This window comes from Vipera ursinii (genome assembly GCF_947247035.1).
Source record: "Vipera ursinii genome assembly, chromosome: 1".
In the NCBI taxonomy this organism is placed as follows: Eukaryota; Metazoa; Chordata; class Lepidosauria; order Squamata; family Viperidae; genus Vipera; species Vipera ursinii.
Window position 1 is genome coordinate 67220056 of NC_139512.1, and position 25365 is coordinate 67245420.

General features: G+C 39.6%; 1 protein-coding gene across 2 annotated transcripts in view; it reads left to right on the forward strand.

Annotated features, from left to right (window-relative positions):
• Window positions 1–25365, forward strand: part of MAPKBP1 (mitogen-activated protein kinase binding protein 1) — a 151921-nt gene that overhangs the window by 64646 nt on the left and 61910 nt on the right. For both annotated transcript variants that reach the window (XM_083365781.1, XM_083365782.1), the window contains exons 4-8: window positions 12188–12250; window positions 13516–13573; window positions 21738–21908; window positions 24090–24227; window positions 24392–24574. In XM_083365781.1, coding sequence (XP_083221907.1) covers window positions 12188–12250; window positions 13516–13573; window positions 21738–21908; window positions 24090–24227; window positions 24392–24574 — 613 coding nt within the window. The remainder of the gene's footprint in view (window positions 1–12187; window positions 12251–13515; window positions 13574–21737; window positions 21909–24089; window positions 24228–24391; window positions 24575–25365) is intronic.

Sequence of the window (25365 nt, forward strand, 5' to 3'; positions counted from 1 at the left end):
CTGGCATTTTGAGAAAGGGTACAACAAATATGACTTGCTCTTTTTGTAATGTCACATTTATTTTCTTATTTCTTACAATATTTTTGGATTATCCCTATCAGTTAAGACTCTAGGTAATAACTGCATATTTCCAAGATTAAAATATGACAAAGTAACATAATTCAGTTTGTTTTTCTAAGAGAGGAGGAAACACAGTGCACAACAGGTGACCCACTAAACTACAGGTCTGCAACCCGCGGCTCCGGAGCCGCATGCAGCTCTTTCAGCCATTTCCTGCGGCTCCCAGTCCTCTGCCATGTGCAGTCCAAAAAAAAAGTGGGACTAAAAAAGTTCAACCAATCAATTCAAATTTGCAGGGTAGGTGCATATCTCGCCTTGGCTCCACTCTTCAGTCAAACCCTGTTCTGCACATGTGCGCATGTACGCGCATGCGCACACATTTTTTGCGGCTCCCAGTTTTTCCTTTTGTGAGGGAACCGGTTCCGAGTGGCTCTTTCACTGTTTCAGGTTCCTGACCCCTGCACTAAACTGAAGCTTACTAGCTAATAATTGCTGGCATGCCCAGTGTCTAATATTTCCTCTACTTTTGCGGTTTCAGGCAGACAACAACAGCTAAAGGCATTTTATTTCAGCTTGTTAAGGATGAGAATCAAAGTGGGATAACTGGATTTGTGGAATGGATTTAAGAAAAATCTTTACGCGATGTAATGTGCAATTGTGATATTCTTTTCACATTGCCTATACTTCCAAAGTAGTTCCTAATTTTTTATCACCATTGTTGCTCTTCTGAGATACAGATCTTGACTGAGGTCTGTTGTATGGATAAAAGATCTTTAAAAACAAGTATTGACTTTTTTGGATTCTGAATTTTGGTACAGAGATTGCATTTAATTTTTTTATGATTACTTTTTTCAATGAGTTATTTGTTCTTTCTTCTGTGATTCTACCCCTCCCAAATAAATCAGAGGCAATAGAAGCCCTTTCATTCATGGAAGAATGCAGGAATTGGAATAACATTTTACTCTGCACCCAAGGAAAGCATCACACACTGCCACTGTTCTAATCTGGACTATAGCAAAGAGAAAGAATGGCCTCCGACCAATTCCAAATAAAATAGATCTATTGACAGCAAACTGGAGTGGAATCCTTTTGCTTCTGCTTCCTTTGAATGGGAAAAGGAAGTTTACTTACAAAGCAGGAGAAGTGACAGTTGTATAAAACAAACCACTGTTTCCCAATGTAGCTTTCCTGCTCTGTGTTATTCAGTGAAAAACAGTGTTATTTGGCGATTAGAATGTCATGGAAATGTCTTCAGAGATCTTCCCATAACATCTGTTCATTTACTGAGCTTATTCTAGGTAATTTAATAATGTGATTTTAAACCTCTTTCTTAAAACAATTCCTTAACATATATGCTTTATTTAAAATATGGGTTTTGGGATTGCCTGTCTGCCTATTCCTTAATTTAAAATAGTGATTAGCATCTCTCAAGAAATTATCTCATTGAACATTGGCTATTACATTGCTGGAGAGAAGGCTAGAAGAGTGATGTTCAGTTTGCAAGAAATAAAAACAGTGAGTGAGGGTGTGTACACTCACATGTGTGTTTGGTAAAAGATACACCATTCTAAAGCAAGCCATATGTACCACAAAAGTATATAATTGTTACAATCCAGTGGCTTTGGCTCAATAGATTGTCTCTTCCTATTGACAACATTTTTCTAAGGTTCTGGGAAATATTTGGGCAGCATCAGTTATGAAATCTTCCTAATGAAAATTGCCATGGGCCTGCAAAGAATGTGGCCGGCCACTAGGTTGATATTCTTATCTTTCAACAGTCACTGGATTTGCCCCTTGACAAAAGGCCATCACTGGTCAAATATGGAATTCTTTTTTGAGAAGTGCATGGCTACGCTCTTAATGGTTTTCTCACCTTAACATGATTTGGAAGGAAAGCTGCTCTATTATTTGGCCTGTTTTCTTGTATTATTCGAAGTGTGTGTTTGAGAGATTGTGTTAAAATTCCACTGCTGGAATGAGTATCTCAATCCATAAATCTCAATTCATAAAACAATAGCAGGGTTTGTGTATGGTATTTCACATATACATGGACAATTGTGAATTAAGGCTAGGTATAGGTTGCTCAAGGACTGAATAAACTTTAGAGGAGGAGGAGAGTTTGAGAAACAGATTAAAGTTGTGCTCAGCTATAATATTCCTAGAAAAACTCTTTGAAGTGTTATTTCATAGCTTCTGAAATACTGGATTTCTTTAAATCCCTATTAAGCATTCCTTTAATCTACTTTGGATAAATATTGACATTATAGAAGTCAGGGGAGGGGGAGCTCCAATCTTTCTGGGTTCAGCAGGCCAAAAATGTAGGTTTCTTTGGTTTGGGCCTAGTCTATTTTGTAAGCCATGATGGCTTATAAGCTTTGTGATATGTACTGTAAAGAGAGCCATGTGACTTAGTCATCAAATCTTAATAAAAAATAGTTAATGAATGGCATATTCTGTGTAATAAGGGATTAGTGAAATATTTCAGAATAAGAATGTTAACATTTTTTAAAAAAATACCGTAATCATATATATGTATCCACTGATTTCAAGAGAAGCAACAGTTGTAATGCATTTATCCTTGCTTAAGTTTTTCCAGATACTTAGTATACACAAAGGTGTTGAGTTTCCTTATAAAGTTAGAAGTATTTTGCCTCAGCAAGCAATTGCCTGTCCTCTTCTTTTGCTTATCTGGGCAGAATTCACTATCCTGAGGAGCTATCCTATGTCTACTGGGTACAAATATGTTAATAGGTAAAAAAGATTATGTAAGAATTAAGGAAAGGTGGGTTCTGGTTGTTTTTTTTTAGTTTTGGGCAAAACCTGAAACCAAAAGTGGCTCCTAGGAATATTTTAGATCTTGATTTTTTTAAAAGAGCAATAAATATTCACTCTTTTTTTTTAAAAAAAAAAGAAATTTCATCTGTAATGAAAGAATGTTGTTTTATTTTCTTCTAATCAGTTTGACAGGGATAGCTATCCTTTATGGACTAGTTGTTTGCAAAGACACTGGATGGTTTCAAATATTTATGCTTATGAACATCAGTTCAATGGGGAGAAAAATGTTATTATTGATTCTGGAATAAACACTTAGCTTTCCTAACATTGGCTACCTTGTCCCTGTATTGATCATGAAACAATTGCTCCTGTCCTTTGCTGTGCATAGCTTTTGCATCATTCAGAAAACCATATATAATTGCAATTTCTTGCTGAAGAACAAAACAAGAATCATGGGTGGGGAAAAAGGAACATAGCTTGACCTACAGCTCAAAACCTCAAATTTATAATATATCTCTGTGTATAAAGCAAGTGATTTGATTCAAATACTCATCATCACCGCAGCTTATCAAGTTTTTCTGAATCGTGATACTTGCTTTCCGAAATGCTCATTATTCCTTCTATTTTTGGGCCATCTGCAGGTTTAATAATCATATTTTCTAGTTCCTCATCCAAATAATTTTCAATACTGAACAATACAGGCCTGGCCTTTCAGTATGCTACTTGACAGTTTCTTCCAGACTCATGTGGAACTGCTAATGTATATTTGCTGGGTGTTATTGTTCAGTTAATTCTTTATATATCTGATGGTGATGTGATACAGACCATATATTTTCTTTTGTAATATTTTATTAATTTTCTGATTTTACATTTAAATATTTAAAAAGCAATGTGGTGGCTGGGTTGATCAATAATTCAATAACATACAAAAATCTTTAGTACAAGTCTCAAACTATCACATCAGATATTTCCTCTCCTTTTCCCTTAATATCTACAGTCTCATATTTAAACTAATACAATTCTTATTATATCCATTAAGTAAAGATAGCATTGTTACATTTATCAATAAATTTTTAGCTTATACATATCCTAGTTACTTTAACATTCAATCTTTATAAACAGTCAGTGTCCTGTAGTTAGTTTTTCCCAATTTTTAGTTTCCCATCAATATTTAAATTTAACATTTGATATTTATAATTTCCAAATTTTTGTTAACTAAAATTTCCTTTATCACAATTCTTAATAAAGTCTAATATTCAAAATATACATCTTATCTATTTGAGTATATTCTATTTCCCACCATCTTACATCATCTAATTAATAATACAATATATTTTCAATTAGTTTCCAAATATCTTAAACTTAATGACCAAAATTTCCCCTATTTCAACATCAAATATTTCCTCTTTTTCTCTTGATATCTACTATCTCATCTTTAAGCTAATACAGTTCTTATTATCTCAATTAAATAAAAACATATTTATTACATTTATCAATAATTTTTAGCTTATTACATATCTTAATTACTTTATAAACAATCAATATCTTATTTATTTGTTTTCCCCAATTTTTAATTTCCCATCAATATTCAAATTCAACTGTTAGTATTTATATTTCCAAGTTTTAAATAACCAAAGTTTTCTTTATCTCACTTCATAATAAAATCTGGTATTCAAAATACACATCTTGTCTATTTAAGTATATTCTATTTTAATTAGTAACATAAAATCCTCGCTGATAAATCAAAACCCCAATTTTCTTCAGCCTTATTCTAGCTTTCTTCCTTTGCCATCTTGCCCTCCATGTCAATGCTTTTAGGTCATCAAATAGATCTCCGTTATTATATATATATATTATTTGAAATAAAGGAGACCATCCAGTTGCCCTTTTTTTGGAAGGCTAATAAATCGTCTCTCTCTTATTCCAGATCCCCATAATTGTCCTGATATGTTTATCTTCCCTTCGGTCTGTTCTTCTTCTTGCTCCTCAAGTTTCTTCTGCTTCATATAGAAAGTCCAGAAAAGTCCCTTTTCTGGACTTTCCATTGACTGTATTTGTTCGTCAATTGAATCCTTTGTCATAGTACTTAATTGTTCTACTTCTTCTGTTATATTTTGTGTACCGTATATACTTGAGTATAAGCCGACTCGAGTATAAGCCGAGACCCCCAATTTCACCCCCCAAAACTGGAAAAAGTTATTGACTCGAGTATAAGCCGATCCGCCGTTCTGCAAGCCTCTGCCGCCAGCAGAGGCTCGATCCGCCATTTTGCAAGCCTGAATACACAGGAATACCCTGTGTAGCCGCGGCTCATCGGCAGGTCTCCGTTCCTCCTGCCGACCTTTGGGGAGGTTTGGGCGCCTCCCCAAACCTTCCCAAACCTCGGCAGGTCTCCGTTCCTCCTGCCGACCTTTGGGGAGGTTTGGGCGCCTCCCCAAACCTTCCCAAACCTCGGCAGGTCTCCGTTCCTCCTGCCGACCTTTGGGGAGGTTTGGGCGCCTCCCCAAACCTCCCCAAACCTCGGCAGGTCTCCGTTCCTCCGCGCAGACCTGCCGACCTTTGGGGAGGTTTGGGCGCCTCCCCAAACGTCCCCAAACCTCGGCAGGTCTCCGTTCCTCCGCGCAGACCTGCCGACCTTTGGGGAGGTTTGGGCGCCTCCCCAAACGTCCCCAAACCTCGGCAGGTCTCCGTTCCTGTTTGGGGAGGTTTGGGCGCCTCCCCAAACCTCCCCAAACCTCGGCAGGTCTCCGTTCCTCCGTGCAGACCTGCCGACCTTTGGGGAGGTTTGGGCGCCTCCCCAAACGTCCCCAAACCTCGGCAGGTCTCCGTTCCTGTTTGGGGAGGTTTGGGCGCCTCCCCAAACCTCCCCAAACCTCGGCAGGTCTCCGTTCCTCCGCGCAGACCTGCCGAGGTTTGGGGAGGTTTGGGGAGGCGCCCAAACCTCCCCAAAGGTCGGCAGGAAGAACGGAGACCTGCCGAGGTTTGGGGAGGTTTGGGGAGGCGCCCAAACCTCCCCAAAGGTCGGCAGGTCTGCGCGGAGGAACGGAGACCTGCCGAGGTTTGGGGAGGTTTGGGGAGGCGCCCAAACCTCCCCAAACAGGAACGGAGACCTGCCGAGGTTTGGGGACGTTTGGGGAGGCGCCCAAACCTCCCCAAAGGTCGGCAGGTCTGCGCGGAGGAACGGAGACCTGCCGAGGTTTGGGGAGGTTTGGGGAGGCGCCCAAACCTCCCCAAACAGGAACGGAGACCCGCCGAGGTTTGGGGAGGCGCCCAAACCTCCCCAAACAGGAACGGAGACCTGGGGAGGTTTGGGGAGGCGCCCAAACCTTCCCAAACGTCGGCAGGTCTGCGCGGAGGAACGGAGACCTGGGGAGGTTTGGGGAGGCGCCCAAACCTCCCCAAAGGTCGGCAGGAGGAACGGAGACCTGCCGAGGTTTGGGGAGGTTTGGGGAGGCGCCCAAACCTCCCCAAACGTCGGCAGGTTTGCGCGGAGGAACGGAGACCTGCCGAGGTTTGGGGAGACGCCCAAACCTCCCCAAACGTCGGCAAGTCTCCGTTCCTCCGCGCCCTGCCTGCCTGCTTCTTTCCGCTGCGGAAAGAAGCAGGCAGGCAAGGCGCGGAGTTTGGGGAGGTGCGCGCGCACCTCCCCAAACCTCCCCAAACTTCGGCAGGTCTCGGACGGCGGTGGCTTGGGAGAGGTGCGGGCGATCCCGGAAGCACCAAAGCCTCGGCCGCGCACAAGTCCTCGGTAAGTTTTTTTTGTTGACTGGAGTATAAGCCGAAGTGGAATTTTTCAGCCCAAAAAGTGGGCTGAAAAATTCGGCTTATACTCAAGTATATACGGTAGTTGATTCTTTAGTTGTAGTCAAAATTTGAGTTTGTATATCTGGGCTGACATTTTCTTCTTTTCTGAGGCATCTTATTTCATCACAAGCTGAAAGAATGGTTGCTTTTAATATAAGGAGAATCTGTTCCTGATCTTCATCCATATTCTCTTAGTAGTGTGTTAAATTGAGAGCTTTAAAGTCAGAGAGTGAAAATAATTTTATAACTGAGTATAGAACACAGCTGAGCTTCTCACAGCTGATAATTTTCAAGGTTAAAAAAGTCTTAACTGTAGTCTGGGTTTCCAGCCAAGTCTCCTTTAGACAATAACAAGTTGTAATATTAAACTTAGCCACAAGATGTCACCAATGTCATTTAAGGTTTTTTTTAAGTCTAAATTTTTTATAATCCTTTTTCCAATTTTATTTCTTTTTTGTAAATAAAAACCAAGGTCTTCGATAAGGATAAGAAATCTTTTGGCCCCCAAATTCTAGAAGCATTTAGTTCCAGTTAGAATAAGGTTATTCTTTCAGTGTTTTAACTCCCCTGGATAGTCAGTCGCTGCTATCCTTAGAGGGTGGGATAAAAGTTCCCTTCCCTCTCTCCTCACAGGGGGGAAGATACGTTGGGCAGCTTTTGCTGAAGAAAAAAAAATACTTGGGATTAAAGAGAGGTTCAGATCTCACCCAGTCTCATCTGTGCTGCTTTGGAGTGCCTGGTGGTAAGTTTAACTTTGGCTGTCTGCAGGCTAGTGATGAGCCATATTTCTGTGGCTGGTCTTTCCTCCGCCGGTTTGAAGGGCTGCCCCAGATCGAGCAGAAGGGCTACTGCCCTCCTGCAATCAAGCGGAGATCCCCTCCTTGCTGGTCGCCCCTACAGGGCGACTTTCGACCCTTCCCAGGTCCCCCAGCAGTGCGAAATCGAACGTGGAAGATGGAGCTTGCCTTTCAGCGGCCGCGGCAGCTGCAGTGGCAAACCAGAAGTTTGATGCAGACTATATTTTGCCATCTTTTCTACTAGAATCTCAAGGAACAGTTAATCAAATGTGTCATTGAAATTATGATATACCATAAATATCACATACCTTTGATGATTTAAATTAGTCAATTTATTAGAAAAATGAGATCAGATTGATGTGTATGATTTACTCTTGATAAAATCATGCTGGCTCCTGTGAAACAGTGCATTCCTTACTAAATGCTCACCAACTGACTGCTCAATTATCTGTTATAGGAGTGCGGTGGCTCACAAGGATAGAATGCTGGGCTGACAATAGGTAGGATTGTGTTCAGGACTTGCTGCTGCCATAAGACGGAGTGAGCCCCCATCACATGCTCCAGCCCCTGCTGATGCAGTGGTTTGAAAGTGGGTGACCGCAAGTTGATAAATGGGTACCACATCAGTGGGATGCCAAAGGAGCCCCCAACTGGGCATCCCTTGGGCAACGGTGATATCCCCAGCAAATCCTTTCACCATGGAAACACTTAGGAGCTTCTTACATGGAAATATTAATTATCTGTTCCAGAATTTTTCCCAATTCTAATATCCAGCTGACTGCTCTGTAATTCCTCTGGTCCTCTTTTTCCTCCTTTTTGAAAGTAGGGACTTCCTTTCCCTTCTGCAGTCCTCCAGCAATGTGGGTGTCCATCATGATTTCTCAGATAGCACAGAAATCTGCTCCAAGAAGATGCTGCCAAGCTTCTTCAGGCTTTTCAGATATAATTGACCTGGTCCAGGAGACTAAAATACATTCATGGTAGTCTCTTTACTTACCTTGGATTTCCTCTCCCTCCTTTTATTGTTCTGCTTAGTTTAACACAGTAAAATTTTGGGGAGAAGATAGTAGCAAAGTAATAGCTGAGGATTTCTGCTCTCCCCGTATCACTTTTACTATCCAACCATATACTCCTACAGTATACCCACTCCCTTCCCCCCACCCCCTTTTATCCGTGACATTGCCAGAAGATTTACAAAGTATACCCTAAAGACTTTCACTGCTCGAAGTACAGCCCATCTTTTCTGCCAAAAGTCCTTTATCTTAAAAATCTGGCTCTTAGAAAAAAGGTTGTAAAATCAAGTGACCTGCTTTATGACTGTCATGACTTTCAATCAAAATTGAAGATTCAATTGCAGTCATAAGTCGAGAACTACCTGTACTGTTCTTCTTCCAAAAGTCTAGATACACCATCAAGAGTGATATCATGGAATTAAATACAGAAGCTCCAGGGTATAAGATCTCTTCTTGCAGACATGGGCCTTAGAGTCACCTTCCTTGAGTTTTCCATTCTCTCTATTTTCTTTGACGTTTCTTAGTCTGTTATCCCTCCACAAGTGTTCACGATGTTAGATTCAAGGATTGCCCATCTTTCTTGATAAGCTGGGAATGTCCATTACGGGCAATAAAGCATTTGTGCCTTTTATTCTTATCTTGTGACATCCCCAGTTATTTCCATTATCATTCATCTAACAAATAGAGCTTGTTTCACTGATTTCCTTGAGGAAGTGCCATTCAGCCATATGCTATGAATCCCTGAATCTTCTCAAGTGTTTTTAAATGCCAGCTATTAATTGTGTTTGCTGGCATGCTGGCAGTAACCGAAGGGCTGAGTATCAGGAAATGTGCAAGCAAAGAAAATGTAATCCACTGATATAAGTTTTATGCATACCAGGTAACTTTTTCTTTTAGCAGATTGTTTGATCTTACTAATAGCAGCTTGAATAAAGCTTCTACCATGCTTTATTCTATAATGGTGAGAGGAAGAAGGCAGAGTATATTTATGCATTTCTTTATGTATGGAAACAAACCTGCATAAGCTAGATATGTTGGACATTAAGTAATCTATTTAGGATTACCTAAATTGGAATTAGGGTTGGGGTTCATTCAAAGCTTTTGCAACCTTAAGAAGAGGGTTGCAGATTTGTCTGTCTGTCTGCCTGCCTACCTATTGGATTTTGAGGCCACCCAATTCCAAAAAGACTGGCAGTTGACAGTTTTTTTAAAAACAACAACAACACATTATTTAAAGAAACATGACTGCCCAGGTTGATACCCTGTTTCAGAACAAGAGAGTGCCCAGGCAAGGTCAGCCAGCCTGTTATTCTGGCAAGACTTCTCAAATAATAAGAGCTGTTTGATACAGCTCTTTCATCAATGAAGTATTTTGGGGGAAAAAATAATATGGCAGCTTGTTATATTTTTGTCTGTCATTCTTGGTTGAAAACCTAGCCAGGAAAAAGGGTCTCAATCTACTGAATGGTCTCCTTACTCTTGCCTTTGCTAGGTCAGGTTCTCTCAGTTTGACTGTTCCTGCTTTGCTACAAGATTCTAGTGAAAAGATTCATAGAAAAACAAAATGGCTTCAGTAGGGCCAAGGTCAATGCAACAGTGCTTAAGGCAAGGAAACTGTCAAACCAAATTAAATAAATTGAGCTAGTAAGGGAGGATTGAACTGGAGTAAAAGGAATGCCAGTAAGACCACAAGTTTGGGGAAAATCAATGAGAAGGGGAGAAGAAATCTGTCATGGAGATAAGGCTGGAAGGAAGCGGTTTATTAGAATTGCTGTGGTGGAGGATGAGTCAGATTCAGTGTAATTGTGATTTTGACGTCTGAGTTCTTTGCTGCTTTGTTCCTAAATATAGCTTTAAGACGGAAATGCAACTTTTTTGAGTTCCACTTATTTTAACTATACGTGATTTGAAAGAGTTTATGCTGCCCTATCCTTATTCTTTCCTGACTTTTATATAGGAGCTGTTGAAAGGCTAGAATCTTCTTGTGACTGTTACTCAATATAATAAGGTTGTATACAGTTAAACATCATTCTACAATGAGCCCATAATAGAAACTAGATTGCGACATTCCCAATATGTATCTTAAGGAGAACCTCTTTCACTGGCTTACAACGAAATAATATTTTTACAGTACTGATTCACCATTTTTTGTGTCAGACTCAGATCTGTGCTCCCTTTCTACAAGTATAATTTATAAACATAAAAACTGTTTAAAAAAACCTAGGGAAAGACAAGAAAATGCTGAAAAAATAACTGTGTGAGCAGACAAAAACAGATTGACTGAAGTCTGTTTATGTATCTTCACATGATGGTGCCTGGACTGCATGAGAATGTAGATATTTTATATGGCCTTGCTTGAAGTGTCACAAAAGCTTATGTCTGTTTCACAATTTGTATGTTTTCATTTTAAATCTATATTTTTATTTGGTGGGTTTGCCTAGGACAGTGTTGCAGATGCCATGGTCCTAATACTCAACTGAGAGTCAGTTAACGATATTTTGAGTGTCCACAAATGTCTCTGTTTCTGTACTATTCTACATCAGTATTTTTCAAACATGATGTATGGACTTCAACTCCCAGAATTTCTGGCTGGGGAATTCTGGGAGTTGAAGTCCATATGTCCTAAGCTGACAAGTTTGAAAAGCACTGTTCTACATAGCAATAGCACTTAGACTTACATATCACTTCATTGTGCGTTACAGCCCTCTTTAAGTGTTTTACACAGTCGGCATATTGCCCCCAACAATCTGGATCCTCATTTTATCGACTGCGGAAGGATGAAGGTCGAGTCATGTTACTGTAATGGATATGCTAGAATATTTTTTTTGACAGAAATTAGCCTGTTTTCCCTTAGTGGGATAATTTTTAGAAAAAGCTATACATCTGGTCATGTATTCCTTTGTAATATACTGGAGGAACTTCCAAACCAGATCAAAGATCGCTGCTGTTCCTTAATGTTTTCCATTTTTAGATTGCACTTCTGCTTTTCTGAAAGAAGTATTGACAATATTGGAGAGAAAATGCAATTTACTGAAAGTTTCTGTACAAGTTTATTTTTCAGAGTGTAAAACTTCATGGAAAGCTGTTAATTGTGTGCAAATACATTACCTACACTAATTAAATAAGATAACAGATTGCAAGTAAAATACATTTTCATTTAAAATGTGACTGAGACTTGATGGTAGTTTTTGTAATGAGTTTAGATTTTCTGATACCAGAATTTGGGCTGCAATTTTGATGGAAAAACTAGATTTACTTCATTACCTTCTTGCTAACCCTTATCTTCTTGCTCTTATGTAGAGGAAGCACAGGGCGACTTTAGAAATTTTACCTATTCAAAAGAGTCATGCCTCATACTACTATTTCAGAATGCATGAAGAGATTATTTAAGATTAATGTGGGAGAGCTAACTTCCAATTATTTAGAACACTATTACAATTATTGATGGCTACCAACATTTAAACCTGTTTCATGTTGCCCATGTGACTTTTGAGCCATGACTTTCCCAGTTACAGGATAATATTGGCAGATTATCACTTCTGCTAACTCAAAGTTACATAGAATAAGACTTCCATCCCATGAAACATCCATATTTAAATCCTGTCAGAAGAGTTACTTTCTTAAGGATACAGAGGTGACTTTTCAGTTTCTGCAGAAGGAAATAACAATATTCAATAACCCAAATTGCAGGGTCTATGCATGTTTTTCCCCCCAACTTTTGCAATTCTTGTTCTGTAGGTGTGTTGTTGTGCTGTTTAACCCCAGGAAAAACAAGCAGCATCATATTCTAAACAGCTCCAGGTAAGTGAAAACACAGAGTTCTCAATTACTAACATGTTTATATTGTCTTGAAGTAAATGTTGAGGATTTATTGAACCGGTCAGTTCTAGAGGAGATCAACCCTGACTGTTCTTTAGAAGGCCAGATCCTGAAGCTAAAACTCAAATACTTTGGCCACCTAATGAGAAGGAAGGACTCACTGGAGAAGAGCCTAATGCTGGGAAAGATTGAGGGCAATAGAAGAAGGGGACGACAGAGAATGAGGTGGCTGGATGGAGTCACTGAAGCAGTAGGCGTGAGCTTAAATGGATTCCAGAAGATGGTAGAGGACAGGAAGGCCTGGAGGAACGCTGTCCATAGGGTCGCAATGGGTAGGACACGACTTCGCAGCTAACAACAACAACAAGCATTCAATGAATTTTTCCTAATTAAGCACTGTGTCTCACCTTTATAGCCTATAATGGCAACAGAGTGGATGTAACACATTCACACACACACTAATAGGGAAGCAATGCGTACAAAGAGGAATAAGCTTATAGGAATAGTTAAACCTGGTATCACAGAATTTCTTTTTTACTCTTTGGAAATTTATTACTGAAATGAAATGCTGAATTTCATTTATGTTGAACTCCTGGGTATATGTACATTATGAATGCCAGAAATCAAGTTCACGGAGATGATAATTGTGGGAAAGAAAATTGTGGTTAAATAGCTAATTTCTTAACTTTGGTGATTTAAATTAATGTACGGTAAGATTATTCTGCACTTCAGGTGCTTAAAGCAGTAAAGCATTTACAGAGTGAACTGTTGCACATTGAAGTGTTGTGTTTCTCCTTTTTATGAAATGCTGTGGAGGCCTGGGCTGTTGAAGCCTTTTTTCCATAAACGACTCTTGCCCTGATATAACATCTGAATAAATCTCTGTTGAAAAAGTGTGCTAAAGCAACCATCAGCTTCACACAGATGTCCATTTTGTTCTGCTTTCCTATGTTTTCTCCCATACTGCCTAGAGTCATTCTGGACTTGAGCAGCTTAAAAATTCCATGAATGAATGGTCTGAGGTTCAAAAGCTTTAACAGACAAATATTTATACAACAGGCTATGTTGCTTCAACACCTAGGCAAATAAGGATGTAGTGTTTGACTCTTGTAAAACTTTCCTTCATAGTGCAAGGAACAGGAACATCACTGAAACTGCATGGCCTTATCTTAATTTTATTGAGTTGAAAATGCCAATATTGTAGTGATTTTGTAGTCTTTCACAGTAAAATTTCTTCTTTTGTACAGGAAGACTATTACAGCCCTTGCTTTTTCTCCTGATGGAAAATATCTGGTTACTGGAGAGGTAAGTTATGGTCACATGACTTTCATGTGCCAGAAATTCAAACATTCCTTCATATTTCTTTCTGTCCGCTATGTATTCAAAATGGACAGAGAATAATGTTTGTGTGTGTGTGTGTGTGCGCGCGCATGTGTATGTGTGTATAGCATGGGTATATCTGTGTTATGTATGGGTATGTATATACTTTCTTTGAGAGCAGGCAATAGAATTTCATTTTTAATGTGGGCCAGTGTGCTCATAGTAAAAAATGACAGTAAAAGTTATTTTATCTTATTTCAATAATCAGGTAAGGCCAGAATGACCTAACTCTTTCTCATGACCTGGATAATGGAGAAAGTTATGATACAACCAATGTTCTTGGGTGTGTCTAGCGGTGGGGAGGTGAGCATTACCATGAATCAACATCACACAGGAAGTGGTGCCATAGAAAATCCCACCAAATGTGAAGATGCCAAAGGAGTACTGCTAGTGAAGTTCATGGAGTGTGATTCAACCATCAGTTTAGAAGTCTACTGTGAAATATTATGAAAACTCAGACGAGCCATCCATAACAAGCGTTGGGGCATGCTGACTTCCAGTGTGGTGTTGATTCACTATAATCCTCGCCCACACACCGCTAGACGCACCCAAGAACCTTTGAAGCATTTCCATTGGAATGTTTTTGATCACACACTCCCCCCCCAACAGTCAAGATTTGGCGCCGAGCGATTACTACTAAGGAATTTCAAACCTTGTGAGATGTTATGACAAGTGTCTCAATTTGAATGGAGATTATGTCAAAAAGTAATGTAATGTAGTTTCCTAATGTGTATAATAAAAGTTCTGTATCTGTGAGTGTCTGTCATTGATAACCGAACAGAGGTTTATTTCTGAATTGCCCTCGTACATTCCAGTCTATCTGTGTTAGATTTCAGCTGTGAATGTGTCACTAGGGTCTATGGTTAATGGTGAACATGGGCTTCTTGTGCAATGGTCACATTCTGTTGATAATTCATGGAGTCTCTAATGCAAGGCTTATGAACAAAGGTAAAAAAATATGTTATTGTGGGTACCTAAAGAAGATTAAGTCTCAGTGGAAAGTAAGAAGAGTTGCTTAAATTGCAAATGCATAATTGCTAAAATATTTTAATAATGTCTTGTTTGATTAAATAGAAGGAAAATTCTTAATCTTTGGATACATTGATTTAAATGGCTGGAGAAGTAGAGAGGAATCCATAATGAACTAGTTGCTCATTTGGGATTGTTTTGCAATTAGAGCTGTTAAGGAGAGAACATTTAGAGCAGGGAAGCCAAAGAGATGGATTTGTAAGGTGAAAACCATTTGAAGGCGATATGTCCTCAGTTTTTACAGAGCTTCATATTTGATTTAGAAAATTTAATGAACTGCAAACCAGTTTTGTGTTGCACTCCCATATGCTCTGAAGCACCTCTTTCAAATCAAATCCTAACGTGTCCCCCTTAATTTTCTGTAGGAAATGAAAGGATGGTGTTGGTTTCTGCATTGGATGGTTACACTTTGGGGTACAAAGAAGCCAATGTGTACTGCATAGTCTTATTTACATTTTTTATGAGGAAAAGTCTTTCTGGGGAAAAATTGAATATAGTGACAAAGATGCCGATACTTGTAGATTTGGCAGGGCTAGGTTTAATTGCTGGCAAATAGTTTTCATTGTAAAAAGATGTATGAAGCTAGTAAAAGACGGTATTCAGTTTCTAATGGAGACCAGATATACATACAATGCTACTCTTGTGTGTGTGTTATGAAGATTGAATTAGTGCTTGCTTGAAGTCCACAAAAATGTTGACAGCCTCTTGTTGTCCATGTTGGATGCCTGCCATGTGTGTCCAAAGAAGCTGATTTACTAATGGCTATGTACACAATCCCTTCATTATCTCGAATGCTTTGGACTGCAGTTTATTGAATTCAAGGGGTGATTCACCCCACTCCCACCAACTCAAGCAATGAACTGTAGAATGTCAATGCTAGTCACATGACCTGCAAGCTTGTAACTGGGTCAACATAAGAACGATTGTGCAGGATTTAAAATGTTAGATTTGAGAATGGGCAGCAACATATCCTCAGTCGCTTAAGAGCAAGGCAGGAGCTTTCCCTATTCCATGAGAATCTGAGGCTCAGAACATTTTGCCACAGGATATAAAATCCCAAATTGGAAAGGCCCTTTCAGGTCAGCCCCTGCTTAATGCAGGATTTACAAAGTGGAAATGCAATAACTGTAGCTTTTGACAGATGGCTGCCCAGCCTCTAGCCTCTCATGACTTTTGAAGCAACAGACTGCTCATCTTCTTTTGGACTTTGAAGCTTTTCCCCTTCAGAACATTTTCCAAACTTTAAATCAGTGGCGCTAACTGTTAGCTCTGTTTGACTATGCCTCATAAACACTGCAATAACAGCAATCCATTATCCTTTTTTTAAAAAAAAATTATGCTTAGTGGCAATATAGTAATCAACGGCAGAAGGCTGGAATAGTTCACTCTATAGGGAAGAGGAATTCCTGTAACTTTAAATGGCAAGGGATTGGATAAATGTTAACACTGACATTTCATGCTTGGGCAGCCTCCATCGCTTTCTCCTCTTCCTTAAGGGCAACAATTCTCCGCTTTCCACTCTCATGCAGTGGTTGCCTATAACAGTGGTGGCAAACCTATGGCACCCGTGCCAGAGGTGGCACTCAGAGCCCTCTCTGTTGGCACGCACGCTACCGCTGCCAACAGCAGGTCCATCAGGCCACCACCGCCGCCCAGAGCAAGAGCCTTGCCCAGCCTTGTATCTGCACCCCGCGCCATGGTAGCAGCTGTTTTTGTGCCTTGCAGCACGGTGGCCCATTTTTGCGCCCCCGTTTTTTGCATGCCAGATGTGGCACTCACAAGCGCCTCCCTGCCTTCCCCCGAAGGCACCACAATGCTGATGTGGCCCTGGCACTTTGCGATAAATAAGTGGGTTTTAGGTTGCAGTTTGGGCACTTGGTCTCTAAAAGGTTCGCCATCACTGGCCTATAATGTTGACTTTGCTTCTGCTAGTATTAATTCTTCAGGATAGTTTTGTAGTGTGAGATATGTTTTTTTTCCTTTTCTCATTGAACCCTGTTAGATAAGTATTCATCTTGCTCCAACTTAATCTTATATATCTACAGTATTTTCCTTAAATATATTTCTCACCTTAGACTAAAAATGTGAATATTATAAGCAATCCATTACAAAAATCTCTAAACATGACTTTAGAGATTGAGGGAGAATAGGATAGGATAGGATAGGATAGGATAGGATAGGATAGGATAGGATAGGATAGGATAGGATAGGATAGGACAGGACAGGACAGGACAGGACAGGACAGGACAGAATACTTTATTTGGCCAAGTGTAATTAGACACACAAGCTCTCAGTGTACATACAAAGCAACAGAATCATCATCATCATCATCCCAATAAGAGAAGGGATCAAAGAAGATATGAAGAAAAATAAATGATAATATTACACCCATACTACATGGGTAAATATACATAGCTATGAGACAGCAGTGTGAGAATTAGGTGTTCAGCAGATTGATGACACGAGGGGAAAAAAACTATGTGCGTCTAGTTGTTTCGGCATGCAATACCCTGTAATATCCTCCCAAGGGGAGGAGTTGAAATAGATTATGTTCAGGATGTGAGGGGTCTGTAGAAATTTTCTCAGCCTTCCTTCTGTGACCCACGCAGTATACAAAATTTTAGTTATATTATCCACATTTTGCATATGATTTTGAGATCCACATCAGTGAAAATAGATACATTAAACCATTTCCAGCGATGTACTTTTCAAATGGAGATTTTATTTTCTAGATGGTGTCCATTTTTATTTATAAATTTATTTCTGTTGATCTTACCCAATTCTTCAATTAGAGCTAACTTCGACTGGGTCTTGTAAACTGGGCTAAAAACATGCAATATACATTTCAGTAAAATAGCAGCAACCATGATTTATGTAAAAATGATATATGGCAGAATTCAGCTCTGGCGATCTAATCCTTTTAACGACCACTGAGCAAAAGTCAACATCTGTTACTAGAAATAACAAATGCCATTCTAGACTCCAAGACCTGATGAAAGAGCCATGATTTGATGGATTTTGCAAAAGCCAGGTGATATTTGGATATCTGGCAGGATATTATTTTATAGATGAGAAACATCTACTGAGAAAAATTGCCTCTGTGATAGCAATGAAGATGGCAGCCCATGAGTGAAAAGACAGAGCAAGCCTTTTGGGTGACCTTCAAGTCAGTGTTGACTCCTGGAGACTCCTTGATGGATCCCTGCAGTCTTCTTGGTAGAATTTCAGAAGTCGATTTTCCATTGCCTGCCCCCTAGGGCTAAAAGAGAGTGACTGGTCTAAAGTCACCCAGCTGGCTTTGTGCATAACCCAGGACTAGAACTCAGGGTTTCCCAGTTTCTAGCTTTGGTGCTTTAACCACTATGTCACACTGGCTCTCAAGCCCATTCTGGTGGATTTTATTAGTGAGGTAGATACTCCTAGGAAATGGTGGTCCTGAAGATACCTAAATGCTAGATCACACAGGGCATTAAAGACAATCAACACCTTAAGCTAACCTGGAAGTCTACTGGGAGCCTTCTTTTACTCTCCTTCTTCCACATTTTTTTCACAGCCACACAACCTTTGATGTCTTCTTTCATCTCTCCTTAACCATTACCAGTTCATTAATCTGAATTCATGAAAATATAGGGTTATGTATGCCTCGAACACCTAGATTTGCCATACACAGAATTTTAAAGAAAAAACATCTGAAATTCTGGCATTCACAAATAGTCTGACTGTTCGGTTGTTCTTTGCTGAACATGCAGGAATTAATATTGCTTTTTGTTGCTATTGTTTGCTTAAGTCTTATGTCACCCAAGGAGATGTGGAAAAGCATGTTAGTCAGGTATTAGTGTGTGAACTTGGGTACTGTATATCTTTAGAAACAAAGTTCAATATTTGTAATAGTCTTTATGGCCACCTCAGAAGATGGTGGGCCAGAGGAACTTTTCAGAAGCTTAGGCAAGATTAAATAAGTGACGAGATATGGAAGATATTTCAAATTTATGTCTGATAAAAAGAATTATGCTGCTCAAAACATGAGAGGTAGGTTGATGTGAATTGCAGAAGCTAGGTATGGTGCCAGGTATGCAATATTAGAATTCTAAACAAATGGGCATTTTTGTCGTGTCTACACACTTGAGACTGGTTTCTGCACATTTTTCAATAAGCTTGTTTAAATCTAGAAAACAACATAGTAATATTTGCTACTAACTGACATTTCCCTAACAAAAAAGCCATTTTAACCGCCTTTGATAAAAGAAACTAATAAATTAGTGCTCTTTGTACCCTTTCTCTTTATGACTCCCTGGCCCTTTCCATACTGATAATAGTTTCTCCGTTTTTACCCTTTAATAGGGAACAAATAATGTCAAACAATCATTATCTGGACCATAGCTAAAAAAATCATCTTTCTGCTGATTCCACAGAAAAAGGCAATAAAATGAAGTCTATCCACTGCAGGATAAAGGCCTCTTCCACAAGGTTCCAACCTGTGTGGTCCTGAGCTTTCCTTTCCCAATTGGGCCCGCAATACATGCTGATGTCATTGATCCATCTTGTTTTAGGTCTCTTTCGTGGACGCTTTTTGTCAAGTGGGATCCATTCTGTGACTGCCTGGGTCCACCTGCCATCAGTTCTTCTTGCTAGGTGACCAGCCCATTTCCATTTCCGTTCTTTTACTCTCTTGATGATATCGTATACTTTCATTTGTTCTCTAATCCATGTGCAGGTCTTTCTATCTTTTCTTGTAATGCCGAGCATGTATCTTTCCTTGGCTCTTTGCGCCAATGGAAGGTGATAACAATAAAGACAATTGAATGGCTTATTAAATGTGATTGGCAGGCATTCAGCAAACTAAGCATAATATTCAAGAACACCCTCCCCCTTTGCCTGAAGAGAAAAGTTTTCGATCAGTGTGTGCTACCTGCTTAAATATATGCCGGTGAAACATGGACACCAACCTCGCAATCGATTGCTGCATGTGTTTTACCATAAGAACAAAAAACCTTGGTGGTTGAATTGTGAAGCTATTGAGCCAGTTTTATCTGTGGAAGAACTGTTAGGGAAGCCAAAACTTGAAAAATGATTTTCCCACAGTGAGGAACTTATTTCATCTTGTCTCTTCTTGTTTCACAGTGTCAAAGCACTGCAAAAGACAAGCTTTCTTGTGGTTGAGGGTATACTGCAAGTGAACTGGAAATGAGTCTTTAATTCAGCCAATGCCATGTGATTACAGATAGCAGAAAATATCAGAGCACTCTCTCTCATACACACACAAACACACACCTGTAACTCAACAGCATTCTTAAGACCTGCACAAAAGATGAAGTACTTATTTTAATAGTAAATACTCTTCCTAGTCCACATTCAGATTAACAAAAGTAAAAATAAAGTTCTCCAAAATTCCTTATTGAACCTATATTTTTATATATAATTCTCTACATAAAATCTAAAGTCAGATAAAATGAAGTCTGCTTATGGAATAGGATTTTGTTTCATTCTGCACCAGTTTACCCATTTTAAGATTTTTCAGGAAAATCTCCTAGACTCGTTTGAAGGTCTTCCTGCTTTCTATTCTGCTGATCAGTTTGCTGCTAACCCATATTTCCATTTTAGTTATGCTGTGGAAGGACATTGACTGAAGAATTGTCTTTAGGATTAACTCTGCTCTTTTGTAAATGTTTTATTATTGTTGCTTCATGCAAAGTTGTTTTTGGTCTTTAAAACATCCCCATCAGGTTTCGGTGCTCATCTAGGAGCATTATGTGGTCTCATCTGCGTTTGAATTTGTACCTTTCCAGCCTTATGGTTAGGGACGCGGTGGCTCAGTGGGTTAGGATGCTGAGCTTGTCGATCAGAAGGTCGGCAGTTTGGCGGGTCGAATCCCGAGTGCCGCGTAACAGAGTGAGCGCCTGTTACTCGTCCCAGCTTCTGCCAACCTAGCAGTTCGAAAGCACGTAAAAACGCAAGTAGAAAAATAGGGACCACTACGGTGGGAAGGTAACAGCGTTCCGTGCGCCTTTGGCGTCTAGTCATGCCGGCCACATGACCACGGAGACGTCCTCGGACAAGCGCTAGCTCTTCGGCTTTGAAACGGAGATGAGCACCAGCCCCTAGAGTTGGAAATGACTAGCACGTGTGTGCGGGGGAACCTTTACCTTTACCTTTAGCCTTATGGTTCCTGAGAAAACATGATTAGAATTTTAGATTAAAAATTCAAGTCGTCAACCAAGATGAATCAACATAGGGTTGTGTTAACATGCCAGTACCAAACCATAAGGCTGCCCATGAGAAGATGTGGCAAGTAAGTTGACGGTATTTTGGTTGGCCAAGTGTTGCATGACATGTGAATTCTTGCTTTGCTTGTCTGGAAGAGAAATCAGAGAACAAAGCTAGCTTTACTTTTAATTTAATGATTTCATTCTCTGCCTTTTCCAAATGGATGAAGCAAATTCTTTTCTTCATACTTTCTCTATACATTGTCTAGTAGTTGAGCTGCAAAAGACTATGTTCACCTACATGTGAGTGGAGTCATATGTATGTATAGACATAAGAGATGCCTGAGAATTAAGGAGGCTATGCCTAGGTTTCTATCCACCCAGTCTGGAAGTCCTGTATGAAATAAAACAGTGTACCTGCTGCCCTCTTTTTGCAACCTGTTGTATAATGTGGACGATGAAGAATGGATCCTTTTCCAGATTATTTAGGATGTTTTCTTTTGACTATAGGTAGTCCTCAACTTACAACCACAAATTGAGTCCAGAATTACTGTCCTTAAGCAGTCATTAAGCAAGCCAGTCATCCAATCCAGGCTGCAGTCTTATGTAGAATGTGGGTTGCCTTCAGAGGTCGGTATGGTCCTGGGCTATTGAATGAATGGTCATAAGTCAAGGACTACCTGTAATGATATATGAAGCCATCAAAATGCAAACTAGATTCTAGTGTTGCAAGTTGATCCCAAAATAAAAATGATTTATAAACAAAAAACCTGGCACTTTTGGCTTGTCTTCCACGCTTGAATAAAAGTGCATGTAAGTGACTATATTGTAATGGCAGATTCTCTTTCTGCTTACAGAGCGGGCATATGCCTGCAGTCCGTATATGGGATGTTGCTGAGCGGACCCAGATGGCTGAGCTTCAAGAGCATAAGTATGGAGTGGCGTGTGTGGCCTTCTCACCGAGCTCCAAGTACATTGTCTCAGTGGGTTATCAGCATGACATGATAGTCAATGTTTGGTCATGGAAGGTAAATTATAACAAGATTCTTTGTAGTCATTATTTGATCATAAGCTGCACTGTGATACACACTCAGAATACCTGTTTCCTCACATATAATCTACTCTGAGTTTCTTTCTCCTAGTTTGAATTTGTTCTTGCTATATATAACAAGGATACACAGCCTGAGCCCCAAGGATTGCATGAATTCTTGAAGACAGATAGCATGTGGCCCAGAGCCCTTTCTAAATTTGCAATCAAATCGAAGAATGTAATTTAAAATTTGGAGTGCAACCATTCTGATTATTTTTCATTATTTTAATTGAATTTAAAAGTCAATGATATGCAATTTCATCATGCCTGTAGGCCCTCACTACTTTTGGGAATATAGTCTTCAGTTCAAAAAGCGGTGCTCACCTCACAGAAGATGTCTGATAAAGCAGTAAGCTGCTGCCATGGTATCTATGTTGCAATAACTGAAATGAAAGGATTGTATTAGAGGTATATGCTACATTTCAGTGTGACAGAAATTACGTTAATTTAATGACTCCCCTCTAGCCTTCAAAACGCATAGATAAATATTTCATTACTTTGGTTATTAGTATGTAGAATAAATGTTCTTGAAATGGCATAGTAGTCTAGCTAGGAAGATTCCCTCAGATTTCCACTTCTTGGTTTGTGCTAAGGCTCATGCAGTGAAAGATCACAGCATCCTTTTCATTAGATAGGAAGGCAGGAAACTGTCTAATGCTGGGTCAGGCCATTTTGCCATCTCATCCTGTCCTGGTCTGCAATGATGGATACTGATTTTTAGAGTTGAAGATGTCAGAGGATTGAATCCTGGGCCTTTTGCATGTTTGGGAAACCACTGTCTCTCTCTTCTTAGGTTGGCGGGGTCCACACATTGTATCAAGTCATGGTTTATTTTAAACATGTTTAATTGTGTTAACCTTATTTGACTGGGTTCACAGAACAAGCTAAGACAAAAAAACTCTGATGTTATGGCTTTGTCTGATAAGTTTCTTTTAAATTCGACATTCACTCTCAATGCAAAAAGCTATCCTATTTTTTGTTTTAAAGAACTGGTAAATATATTCTAAGTTTTATTTGGTTTCTTCTGTAAAAATAAGTAGATGTCTCTTCAAGGAGCAAAGATTTGGTTTTTTTTAAAGGCCTCTTCAAAACATTGGATTATTCTTCGTGTTAACCAGAAACAAAGCCTTCCATTATTGATACTGTTGATAGCAAAAGTGGTTTCTACAGAGAGAGTAGCTGGTTTGATCAGGAGTAAATTGTGTGCTTAATATATTTCCTGGTATAACTGAAATGTGTTCATTTTATATAATTATATATGAAAATTCAGTACAATAAACAAGGTTATCTTAAGGGACTAAAATGACAATGATTTTTATATGCCAAATTAATGCTGGGCAAAAAATTTTTTTTGTTGAAGTTAAGTGTGGTAAGCTGTCATTGCTAAGTCTGGATTTGTTCATTCTTGTATAATCTTTCTTCAGCACACTGGGCTGTTAGTCATAAATTGTTTCACTGCTTTCTATCTGTGCATGTTTATTAAGTGGTGTCAAAAGACTTTTTTCTGACCTGAGTGAGTCAGGGGTAATTTCACCTCCAGGTTCCTGATAATAGAATGCAACTCCTAGTATATCTATATAAAATCTTATTTAGATTTTTCTTTCATCTGGGGTAGCAAGAGACTATGTGGAGTCATGTTACCTTACCTCTGCAGAATTTAAAGTTACTATCAGTGCAGATTCCTAACCAATGGAAGGCCAAGATTCCTGCTTCATAGCTCCTTAGATCAATGGGAGGGAGTCTACAGAAATTACCTCACCATTGGGAATTCCCATGGAGCTCTTGTGTCCTAACTCATGTGATCATGAGGGAGATAGTCTGTCTTTGTAACCGAATACAAATGTGTCCATTTGTCCATGTGCAAATATATATAAAATTGAGCATAGAGTCTTTAAAACTAAATGTTAATGTTAAAAGCCAAGAATACTGCAAATGAGCTGATAGTGTGCCCTGAATAATACAAAACTCACTTTTGTCACTTGATCTGTTGAAGACTGCAGCATTTTCATGTAGACACTCTGGGATGCATTGCTGTGTATTCCCAGAGAACTTGTGCATAAATCAGACAAATAGATTTAATTAGCGGAACATCTGACTTGCTCAACTCTCTTCTTTCCAGAAAAACATTGTTGTGGCAGCCAATAAAGTCTCAAGCAAAGTGACAGCCGTTTCATTCTCTGAGGATTGCAGCTATTTTGTTACAGCTGGAAACCGGCACATCAAATTTTGGTACCTGGCTGATAGCAAAACCTCTAAGGTAAAGGACATTGTTGATGCTGTTGAAAGAAGGGGAGATATTTGTAACCAAGATAATTAACTCAGATTTACGAGTATTTCTGCAAAGTGTCAATTAATTAATTAATTAAACCATTCCAGTTTCCCAAAGCAAAACAGTCTTGACATGTTGTTCTTTCATGCCAGGTGAATGCTACAGTCCCCTTGCTTGGGCGTTCTGGATTGCTCGGAGAACTGAGGAACAATTTTTTTACAGATGTGGCATGCGGCAGGGGTAAAAAAGCAGACAGCACTTTTTGTATCACTTCCTCTGGTCTGCTATGTGAATTCAATGACAAGAGGCTATTGGACAAATGGGTGGAATTGAGGGTAAGTGGCTTGGTTATCTGTTCATATTAGAGGTGAGAAGATCTTTCAGTTCTGCCAACTTTTTTCCTAATGCGGGATTTTGAAAAGGTAGGAATTGATGTCTGGATGGGATGATATCTGGTACCTTCTGTATGACGAAAAAAAGATATTTAAATTAAATAGCTAGGTATGAGTCATATAATCTACTGCAGGGGTGTCAAACTCAGTTTCATTGAGGGCCACATCAGCATTGCGGTTGCCCTCAGGGAGCCGGGTGGGTATGGCCTGGGTGGGCGTGGCCAGCTCTACATCGTTCGCATCAAGGGTGCCTATGGGGGCCTGGGCAGAAGTGGGACAGATCTGAGGGTCTCTGGCAGAAGGAGGGTCTCTGGGCCAGGGCCAAGGCAGTGTGGGCCATTCCCTCACTGTTTCCAGGATGGCTTCGCGGGCCACATGAAACCACTTCGCGGGCCGGATCTGGCCCCCGGGCCTTGTGTTTGACATGTCTGATCTACTGTATAAGAGAGGCAATCTCCCTCTCCAAGTGTTTTCTGCTAACTAGATTTGGATATTTGAAGTGTATTTCATTAGGAGAAAAGTTCTCTAGAAAAATTCACCAGCTTTCTTATATGCATGCTTTTAAATTGCATTCTTATTCTCTGCTTTAACTGTAGCTTCCTGTAGTTTTGTAAATCTTCCAGAGTTTCACTCAGGCTAAAAATAGTCTCAAAACTGCTGGCAAACATGGCATCAGAGGGTACCTACTTTATTAGAAAACAACCAGTTTTACAGCCCATTCCTAATACAAGTGC